Source organism: Mastomys coucha, unplaced genomic scaffold (assembly GCF_008632895.1).
Source record: "Mastomys coucha isolate ucsf_1 unplaced genomic scaffold, UCSF_Mcou_1 pScaffold23, whole genome shotgun sequence".
Classification (NCBI taxonomy): domain Eukaryota; kingdom Metazoa; phylum Chordata; class Mammalia; order Rodentia; family Muridae; genus Mastomys; species Mastomys coucha.
This window is the reverse complement of record NW_022196906.1, coordinates 60,203,868-60,214,948: the sequence shown is the minus strand read 5'-3', so window position 1 is coordinate 60,214,948 and position 11,081 is coordinate 60,203,868. Positions and strand designations below refer to the sequence as shown.

Below are 11,081 nucleotides of genomic sequence, written 5' to 3'. Positions count from 1 at the left end.
GGACTCTTAGGCCCATAACTTTTCTTCCTAGTCAGCACAGGTCCAAAGCTTTAATTTTTCCTTTCACCCCCCAAATGTCAGAATTACAGATGTGCACTACCATGCCTGGATTTCAGGAATGGGGTGAGGAACCAGGGTATCATATATCTTAGGCTGGCCTTGAACTAGCTATATAACTGAGGATAACATGAACTTACGTTGCTTCTAATCCCACCCTGCAAGTGCTTTGCTTACAGGTTTCTGCCACAATACCCAGTTTATGTGGTGCTAGGGATAAAGCCAGGATTTTATGCATCCTGAACGAGCACTCTGCCAAGTGAGTCACAGTCCCTGCCCCCTTTTAATAAGTTATTGTGCCATTTAAGAGTGAGACTGGAGGAAAAGCGTGGTGGTTAAGAGAACATACTGCTGGTTTGGTTTGGTTTGGTTTGGTTTGGTTTGGTTTGGTTTGGTTTGCTTTGCTTTTTTTTGAGACAGGATTTCTCTGTATAGCCTTGGCTATCCTGGAACTCACTCTGTGGACCAGGCTGGCCTCCAACTTAGAAATCTGCCTGCCTCTGCCTCCCAAGTGCTGGGATTAAAGGCATACACCACCACTGCCCAGCTCAGTCTTTTTTTTTTTAAAGTAAAAATATATCAAACAACCTAAGCTGCACACCAGCAACAGCAACAAAGAATGTATAAATTGCCATTAAGTCATGCACTGAAATATTTTAACTCAGTCAAAATAAATGCATTAAGCCAGGCATGGTGGCACACACATATAAGCCAAGCAATCAGCAGGTAGGGGCAGAAGGATCATGAGTTCAAAGCCATCCTTGACTAGATAGTTTGAGCTTATATAGCAAGACACTATCTTTACAAAAACTAGGGAGGGCTGAGGATATAGCTTAGTAGAGTGCTTGTCTAGCATACACAAAGCCCTGAGTTCAGTTCCAAGGACTGCATAAATCTGGGTGTGTTGGGCCTTCCTAACACAACTATCATCCTATCATCCTAACACAAACTGCTCAGAGGCTCAAGTCATGAGAAATGAGGCTCAGAGGCTCAAGGTCATCCTCAGCTATATAACAAATTCAAGGACAGCCTGGGATCCATGAGGCTGTTTCAGAAAAATAAAAAACTGGCTTGATCAAGCTATGAAATCTGAACTATTTTTTTTTAAAGATTTATTATATCTAAGTATACTGTAGCTGTCTCCAGGCATACCAGAAGAGGGCGTCGGATCTTACTACAGATGGCTGTAAGCCACCATATGGTTGCTGGGATTTGAACTCAGGATCTTCGGAAGAGCAGTCAGTACTCTTAACCACTGAGGCATCTCACCAGCCCCAAAGTCTGAACTATTTATTGCTCATCTGTAGGGATCCAGGAGTACTATAGGCGATTCCCATGGAACTCTTCTCACCCATTGGTACCAAAGCATCATTAAACTTCCACAGGAAGAATGAGAGTGCTTCTCAGATAAAGAATATCTTTGCAGTGGCCAAAAGCTTTGTCTCACCCATACTTCTTTCTTGTTTTCAGGGATGTTGGTGGTAAATGTGACATGGAGAAATAAGACGTACGTAGGTACACTTCTTGACTGCACAAGGCATGATTGGGCACCCCCAAGGTGAGCATGTACACCTTATATCAATCTGAACAACCTCATAACCAGTGAACTGTTGTACCTTTATCTTACTACAGTTGGCCCAGTTGGCCTCAAACTGATGCCTCCTGAGTGCTGGTATCACTAGCTTGAGCCACCACCCCAAGTTATATCCATTTTCCTTCCTCCTTCCTTTCAGCCTCTCTCCTTCTTCCCTTCCTCCCTTCTTTGGGGCAAGGGTTCATTCCATAGCCCAAGTTGCCTTGGTACTCACTGTGTAAGGCAGGCTGCCTCAAACCCAAGGTGCTCATCTTACCTTAGCTTCCTAAGTGCTGGAATTATAGGTGTTTGTGAGAGTCACTGGGCCTGGCCTCACTTTCAAGTTGCAGTGTGATCTTTAAGTTAACATCTCAAGCAGCCATAGTTGTGTGTATTTGTAATCCCAGCCTTGGTGGATACAGAAGGGTTAGAAGTTCAAAGCCACCTTCAGCAACACAGTTGAGACTAACCCTGAGTACATACCTTGTGTCCAAAATGTGTAATAATACTAACATTTTGGGTCTGGGATATTACATGAGGCTTATGGATTTGTTCTCTAACAGTACCACAAAAATGAAAATACCATAAAAACCACTAATATTTCAATTTCTTCTTATACCTTATTCCTGATGGTAGTACCCAGTGTACTAGGGCTTGAGAAGCCTAAAACATGGTGAGATAATCCAGAACTAGTATGCAAATGACATCCTATTAGGTTACCTCTCTACAGTTCCCATGCAGGTTCCTAAAGGAAACCAGTTATTAAAACGGAAGCTGGGCAGAAGAATTGCTGCAAACTAGAGGCCAGCTTTGACTACTTAGTGAGCTCCTTACCAGCCTGGGCTTCAAGAAAAAGAAAGCTGGGTGTAGTTCATGCTGGTAGGCCCTGCCTCACAAAAACAAAGGTGTTTTCACCTTAGTAATATCCTGTCCTATTTGTCCTTTTCCAAGGTTCTGTGACTCCCCCACCAGTGACCTGGAAATGCGTAATGGTCGAGGTAGAGGCAAGCGCATGCGTCCTAACAGTAACACACCTGTCAGTGAGACAGCCACAGCCTCTGACAGCAAAGGGACCAGCAACAACAGCAAGACCCGAGCAGGAACCAATAGCAAAGGCCGTCGAGGTAGCCAGAACTCCTCAGAGCATCGTCCTCCTGCCAGCAGCACCTCTGAGGATGTCAAAGCCAGCCCTTCCTCAGCTAATAAGCGGAAAAATAAACCTCTTTCAGACATGGAGCTAAATTCTAGCTCAGAGGACTCCAAAGGGAGCAAGCGTGTCCGTACAAATTCAATGGGCTCAGCCACTGGGCCTCTCCCTGGGACCAAGGTAGAACCCACTATTGTGGACAGAAATTGTCCCTCCCCGGTCCTGATTGACTGTCCCCACCCAAACTGCAACAAAAAATACAAGCACATTAATGGGCTTAAGTATCACCAAGCTCATGCCCACACGGATGATGACAGCAAACCGGAAGCTGATGGAGACAGTGAGTATGGAGAAGAGCCCACCCTCCATGCGGACCTTAGCTGCAACGGTGCGCCCGGCTCACAGAAAGGATCCTTGTCCCCTGCCCGCTCAGCTACCCCCAAAGTTCGGCTTGTTGAGCCTCACAGCCCTTCCCCTTCAAGCAAATTCAGCACAAAAGGCCTCTGTAAGAAAAAATTGAGTGGGGAGGGAGACCCAGACCCTGGAGCCTTATCCAACGATGGCTCTGACGACGGGCCCTCGGTAATGGATGAAACAAGCAATGATGCCTTTGACTCTTTGGAAAGGAAGTGTGTGGAAAAAGAAAAATGTAAAAAGCCCTCCAGTTTAAAACCTGAAAAGATTCCATCCAAGAGCTTAAAATCAGCCCGCCCCATTGCCCCTGCCATCCCCCCACAACAGATCTACACTTTCCAGACAGCCACCTTCACGGCAGCAAGCCCAGGATCCTCCTCGGGCTTGACCACCACAGTGGTCCAAGCAATGCCTAACAGTCCCCAGCTCAAGCCCATTCAGCCCAAGCCCACTGTTATGGGAGAACCTTTCACAGTCAGCCCTGCCCTGACCCCTGCCAAGGACAAGAAAAAGAAAGACAAAAAAAAGAAGGACTCATCAAAGGAACTTGAAAGTCCTCTGACTCCTGGGAAGGTATGCCGAGCAGAAGAAGGTAAGAGCCCGTTCAGAGAATCAACAGGAGATGGAATAAAAATGGAGGGCCTTCTGAATGGCTCCTCAGAGTCCCACCAAAGCCGATTAGCTAGTATCAAGGCTGAAGCTGATAAGATTTACAGTTTCACTGACAATGCCCCCAGCCCTTCAATTGGAGGCAGCAGCCGCCTAGATAGTACTACCCCTACCCAACCCCTAACTCCCTTACATGTAGTGACCCAGAATGGAGCTGAAGCCAGCTCAGTCAAAACCAATAGCCCTGCCTACTCTGACATCTCTGATGCTGGGGAGGATGGGGAGGGCAAGGTGGACAGTGCCAAGTCAAAGGACCCTGAACAGCTGGCTAAAGAAGGGGCTAAGAAAACCCTTTTCCCCCCTCAGCCACAGAGCAAAGACTCACCATATTATCAAGGCTTTGAAAGTTACTACTCTCCAGGTTATGCACAGTCCAGCCCAGGGGCTCTCACCTCAAGCAGCCAGGCAGGAATGGAAGGCCAGGCCCTAAAGACAAAAAAGGATGAGGAGCCTGAGAGCATAGAAGGGAAAGTAAAGAATGATGTCTGTGAGGAAAAGAAGCCTGAGCTAAGCAATTCCAGTCAGCAGCCCTCTGTCATCCAGCAACGGCCCAACATGTACATGCAGTCCCTGTACTACAACCAGTATGCCTACGTGCCTCCATATGGCTACAGTGACCAGAGTTACCACACCCACCTCCTGAGTACCAACACCGCTTATCGGCAGCAGTATGAAGAACAGCAGAAGCGGCAGAGCTTGGAGCAACAGCAGCGGGGACTGGACAAGAAGACAGAGATGGGCCTAAAAGAGCGGGAAGCATCGCTCAAGGAAGAGTGGAAGCAAAAGCCGTCAATTCCCCCAACTCTCACCAAGGCTCCCAGCCTGACAGACCTGGTGAAGTCAGGGCCCAGCAAAGCCAAGGAGCCAGGGACTGATCCTGCCAAGTCTGTCATCATTCCCAAATTAGATGACTCATCAAAACTCCCCAGCCAGCCCCCTGAAGGCCTTAAAGGAAAGCTGGGTGAGGCCAGCCACCTAGGCAAGGAGGCGTCTGAGGCTAAGACAGGCACTGAGTGTGGCCGACAGGCAGAGGTGGATCCAATACTCTGGTACCGACAGGTAACTGTTTGTATGTAAGGAAGTGGAGATGCTGTCTAATAAACTTTCTGGCCCCCCACAGATCAGCACTGTCTTGTTTAGCGGTTCCATAAAATTGAGATTAGCAGGAGAGTTGTATAATTTTAGCAAACATGTACATTTTATGGGGTTATTTTTGTTGTTTTGTTTTTGTTTTTGTTTTTTCGAGACAAGGTTTCTCTGTATAGCCCTGGCTGTCCTGGAACTCACTCTGTAGTCCAGGCTGGTCTCGAACTCAGAAATTCACCTGCCTCTGTCTCCCAAGTACTGGGATTAAAGGCATGCGCCACCACTGCCCAGCACATTTTATGTTTTTTAAAAAGCACTTTTACCTCCTTAAAAGGCATTTATTCCTTAAATGGGGAAGAAGGACTAATGAGATTTATTTTGTCTACAGTTAGTTGAGCTTTCTTTTTTTGTTTTTTTGTTTTGTTTTGTTTTGTTTTTTGTTTTTCGAGACAGGGTTTCTCTGTGTAGTCCTCGCTGTCCTGGACTCACTCTGTAGACCAGGCTGGCCTCGAACTCAGAAATCCACCTGCCTCTGCCTCCCAAGTGCTGGGATTAAAGGCGTGAGCCACCACCGCCCGACTAGTTGAGCTTCATTAGCGAAGCAGGACAAGAACCTGGGTATCCTGACTCCTAGCCCAGTGTCCCACTGTATGCTTTCTGTGAGATGAAAGCATACAGCACTCACCTAACAGGTTTCTGTAAAAAGGATTTTATGATGTTAGCTGTGTTGACACCTGCCTATAATCCTAGGGCTTGGGAGGCTAAAAGCAGATTATCTTGAGTTTATAGCCACACTGAGCTATATGCCTGAGCTACATAAACTTAGCAAGACCCTGTTCTCTTAAAATAAATAATATTTAAAAATTAAAACTAATGGGGCTGGAGAGATGGACCATAGTTAAAAGTACTTTCTGTCCTTCCAGAAGACTGAAGTTTACTTCCCAGAACCCACATCAGATGGTTCACAACCTCCTGTAACTCCAGCTCCAGGGATCTGATTCTTTCTTCTGCTCTCTGCAGATACCCACCCACATCTGCTGTAAACATTCACAAGGTCTTCTCCCTCCTCCTGGGGCATTGATAGCAGCAAAGCAACAGCAGCATCTTAGCAGGAGGCGACTTGTTGTATCCCCAGAGCAGCTGCCCCAGGAGTCTTGTAGTAAGAAGAGCCACTGATGGCTTCACTTTTTCTCTCCCAGGATCTTGTTTCCTTAGGTTTGAGAAGGTATTTTGTTTTGTCATGACAGGCTCTCGCTATGTATTCCTGGCTGGACTTGAACTGGTAGAGTTGTATTTGCCTCTGCCTCCTCAGTGTTATTATAAACAAAATCTATACAAGTCAGAATCTCACTTTGCCTTGGGTGCTGTAATGGTCTATTAGTATGTTTCTACTCAGACCTTGCGGTTGAAAAGGGTCTTTTATGTATAATACTAGTTGGCACCCATTCTGTGGTTTTTCCAGGAGACAGAGCCTCGGATGTGGACATATGTTTATCCTGCCAAATACTCAGACATCAAGTCAGAGGATGATCGCTGGAAAGAGGAACGGGACCGGAAATTAAAGGAGGACAGGAGCCGGAGTAAGGACTCTGTTCCCAAGGAAGACGGGAAGGAAAGCACAAGTAGTGACTGCAAGCTACCCCCATCCGAGGAATCCCGCCTTGGGAGCAAGGAATCCCGACCAAGTGTCCATGTGCCTGTGTCCTCCCCACTCACCCAGCATCAGTCCTACATCCCCTACATGCATGGCTACTCTTACAGCCAGTCATACGACCCCAACCACCCCAGCTACCGGGGGATGCCTGCTGTGATGATGCAGAACTACCCAGGTACAGTACCTGCTGATTGTGCTGCTCATGGGGAAGGGAGGTGAAGCAGTTTTTCAACCCAGAGCTTTTTGCTTTGTGGCTTTGGCTTTAACGTTCAGGGAGACTGACTTGGATGACAGACTTCTTTATCTATATAAGGTGTCCAGGATGTGAAGTTGCCACTCTAACCTTAAATGACCCTAATTACAATCAGAAAATCCACCTCTCCCGTGCGTCGGCTAAGGCTGCTTCTACAGTTAGCTTCTCTTAATGATCAGTGGTAAAACTGTGCAGCATAGCCATCTTCTCTCTGCTGGACTTTCTTTAGGCATGTCCTCTGATTTCTGCTGTATGCAAGGCACTGTGGGGAATACTAAAGAAGTAGAGGAGACCAGTTCCCTCCATTAAGGGCTTCACAGCTTCATACAGCGGGAGCAATACATGTGACAAATAAGATTCAAACCAGAACAACGCAGGCATTCAGCTTTGAGGTTGTGCTCAGCTGTGAGATCAGAAAGCTGTCGGGAATGCAGAGAACATTTTGAAGTCAGTTAGGGGGATGCCTAGTAGGTTCAACTTGAGAAAAATTAGTTCTTACACTGCTGACAATGAGTTCTCAGTGGGTCAAGGTTTAAATGTTTTTAACTTGTTAGGAAAAAAGTGTTCATATTCTACGCTACACACTAATTTCTGTTACCTGAAGAGCTATGTGGGATCCAGAACTTCCAGGGGTTTTTTTTGTTTTGGTTTTGGTTTTTCGAGACAGGGTTTCTCTGTGTAGCCTTGGCTGTCCTGGCTAACTCACTCTATAGACCAGGCTGGCCTCAAACTCAGAAATCTGCCTGCCTCTGCCTCCAAGTGCTGGGATTAAAGGCGTGTGCCACCACTGCCCCAACTTCCAGTTTTGTTGGTTGGTTGGTTTGAGGGTTGGGAGAGGGTTAGTTATTTTTGTTTTCTTAAGACAGGATTTCACTTTGTAACCCTGGCTGACCTGGGAACTTGCTGTGTAGAACAAGCTGGGCTCTTAACTTGTTGAAATCCACCTGCCTCTCTCCTGAGTGCTGGGATTAAAAACATGCACCACCATGCCTGGCCATGATATGGCCATTCACCACACACTCAGTGTTCACTGATCCAATCAAGGTAAATGCTATTCCCCGTGTTCTTCTCTAATAGCACTTCATGAAATATGTAATAGGCTTTCATGAATTGTAGCCACTCCACTGTGTGGCAGTACACTAGAGCTTATGCCTCTGTCTGTGTTTGGGCATCTGTTATCTAACCTACCCTGCCCTGCCCTGCCCTGCCATCCTCAGCTTCTAGTAATCCCTGTTTTCCATTTAGATCAGCCTGAGCATTCACTCCTTACAGCTCCCAGCCTCCTAGACCTAGTCTTGACATTCTGCTGGCATTATTATGGGATAAATTCTAAATACAAGTAAGCTTTTCAAACAGAAAAGGAGATCATCTCATCCTCACGGTGTGCCTTACCATCTCTATACAAATAAAAGTTCCATCTGTTGAGGCTTTCTCTGGTCCATGCACTGTCTTGAAGGATTTATGCATTTTTCCTGTTGTTCTGTCATTGTTGAGACTGGGTCTTATTATGTAGCCTTTGTTTGTTAGCCTATAATTAACCAGCTTTCTTCCTTTTTCCTGCCTCTGCTCCCAAATGCTAGAATCACAAGCCTATGCCACCTCACCCAGCTAGTGTTTCTATGCATTTGCATGTGTGTGTAGGTCTCAGAGGTCAGTGTTACTTGCCTTCTTCGCTGATTTATTTTTTTCAAACAGGGTCTCTCACTGAACCTGGAACTTGATTATTCTAGACTGACTTGCCAGTGAGCCCCAGGGGTTCTCCTGTCTGAACTTTCACAGTTCTAGAATTATGGGTACTTGCACCTGGCCTTTTATGTAGGTCCTGGTGATCTGAACTCTGGTCTTCATGCTTGTATGGCAAGCATGATTGTGTTTTTGTTTGTGTGAACATTTACCTGAATGTGCATACGTGCACCATGTACATGTTTGATACCCAAGGAAGCCAAAAAAAGGTGTTAGATACCATAAAGCTAGGGTTTTAAATAGTTGAAAGCCACCATGTAGGTGCTAGAAATGAAATCTGGGTCCTTTGCCATCTAGCCCAGGCTGACCTTGATCTCATCTTCCTGCCTTAGCTAAAACTACAGGCGTGTGTACACTTAGCTTCATATTGCTTGTTTTTGAAAAGATTTGGGGCTGGTGAGATGGCTCAGCGGGGAAGAGCACCGACTGCTCTTCTGAAGGTCATGAGTTCAAATCCCAGCAACCACATGGTGGCTCACAACCACCCATAATGAGATCTGATGCCCTTGTCTGGTGCGTCTGAAGACAGCTACAGTGTACTTACATATAATAAATAAATCTTTAAAAAAAAAGAAAAAAGAAAAGATTTTGCTGGAACTGGATTCTGTAAATTCTGTACTAGAATTTACTGTGTTCAGGCTACCTTCCTTGAAACAATCCTCTTACTGTTGCCTCCCAAGTCCTGGATTACAGCATTATGTACTGCTCCTGTCCTTTTTGTATTAGTATCTTTTGCTTATTTTTTAGATTTATTTATGAATGTGTCTGAGGGGAGAGAGAGAGGTAGAAGCATGCATGTAATCACAGTATTTACCAAGAACACCCGTTGCCCTGGAGCTGGAGTTAAAGCCAGCCACCTGATGTGTGTGCTGAGAACTGAGCCCAGGTTCTCTGCAAGAACAATAAATGCCTTTAATACTGAGCCATCTCTCCAGGACCACCACCCTTTTTTGAAACAGTCCTGGCTGACTCGGAACTCATCATGTAGACCAAGCTACCTGCCTCTGCCTCTCCAGTACTGGAATTAAAGGCATGCACTTGCACACCTGGCCTACTACCACCTACCCTCTCCTTTCTTTGGCTGGCCTGGAATAGATCAGACTGGCTTCAACTTCACATAACTCTGCCTGCTTCTGGCCTGAGTGCTGGGATCAAACTTAGGTCATCAAGCCTGGCAGCAAGTGCTTTTACCCGCTGAGCCATCTCAACAGTCCTTGTTTTGTTTGGGGAACATGATTTCATGTAGTCTAGGCTGACATTAAGCTCAGTATTCTGTCCCAACCACCACAGTGTTGGGATTATGGGTGTGCCATCATGCCTGGCTGATTATCTTCATTTTGATGATAAATGAGACTCAAAAAGGCTGTCACTTCATTTACAGTTATGCAGCCCAAGGCTGTCTTGACTTTAAATCCTTGGATCTTTCCACTTTATCATAAGACTCTGAGATAACACAGGAGATCTGAAAAGTCAGCTTTGAGAAACCAAGTGCTATGTGCTATCCCTTCACTTGCTCTATCGAGCTTGTTAAAAGAGGAGGAAGCCAGGAACTGTGGTAGAAAGTGTGCTTAGGAGAGCCGATGCCACCTGACCATTCACTAGAGCAATTTCTTCTGCCTTCATTTCTTTGACTGATGATCTCTCCTTTCCTAGGTTCCTATTTGCCTTCCAGCTATTCTTTCTCCCCGTATGGCAGCAAGGTATCAGGTGGAGAGGATGCTGACAAGGCACGTGCCAGCCCCAGTGTAAGCTGTAAAGCCAGCTCAGAGGCCAAAGCCCTGGACATCTTGCAGCAACATGCCAGTCACTACAAGAGCAAGTCTCCCACGGTAAGTCCACAGCCCAGGTCCTTGTCCAAAGATCAAGAAGTAGAATCCATAGCATGGGAGGAATGGGCAAGTTCAGGTCCTGACCAAGATACCACTTGGCTTATTTGATACAGGCCTCATAAAGGCACCCCCTTCATTTGTAGATACCCTGCAGTTTTAGAGTCATAATATAGGACACTGGTTAGATCACTAGTGTGTATATATCACATTATAGTACCTTGATGTGTCTCCTTTCCTTTCCAGATAAGTGATAAAAATTCTCAGGAGAGAGATCGGGGAGGCTGTGGGGTGGTTGGGGGTGGTGGCAGCTGTGGCAGTGTTGGGGGAGCAGGAGGTGCTGACAGGAGTGCCGACCGGCCCCGCACGTCCCCTTCCCAGCGCCTGATGTCCACACACCACCACCACCACCACTTGGGCTATTCCTTGCTCCCAGCACAGTACAACCTACCCTATGCCGCAGGTAAGGCTCTTGTCCTCTAGCTTTGTTTCCATTTCAGTAGTAGTACCTATAACAAGGCCCCTGCCCTCAAAGAATCTTTTTCACTCCCCAGATTTCTAATTTGAGATGATTCCCATCCACCACTTAGGAAGTTGAAGCAGTTTTAATAAAAAAATAAATTCAAGCCGGGCGGTGGTGGCGCATGCCTTTAATCCCA

General features: G+C 46.3%; 1 protein-coding gene across 4 annotated transcripts in view; it reads left to right on the top strand.

Annotated features, from left to right (window-relative positions):
• Window positions 1-11,081, top strand: part of Znf609 (zinc finger protein 609) — a 137,610-nt gene that overhangs the window by 120,941 nt on the left and 5,588 nt on the right. For all 4 annotated transcript variants that reach the window (XM_031343999.1, XM_031343996.1, XM_031343998.1 and 1 more), the window contains 5 exons: window positions 1,528-1,615; window positions 2,582-4,919; window positions 6,409-6,775; window positions 10,250-10,425; window positions 10,669-10,885. In XM_031343999.1, the coding sequence (XP_031199859.1) occupies window positions 1,528-1,615; window positions 2,582-4,919; window positions 6,409-6,775; window positions 10,250-10,425; window positions 10,669-10,885 (3,186 nt within the window). The remainder of the gene's footprint in view (window positions 1-1,527; window positions 1,616-2,581; window positions 4,920-6,408; window positions 6,776-10,249; window positions 10,426-10,668; window positions 10,886-11,081) is intronic.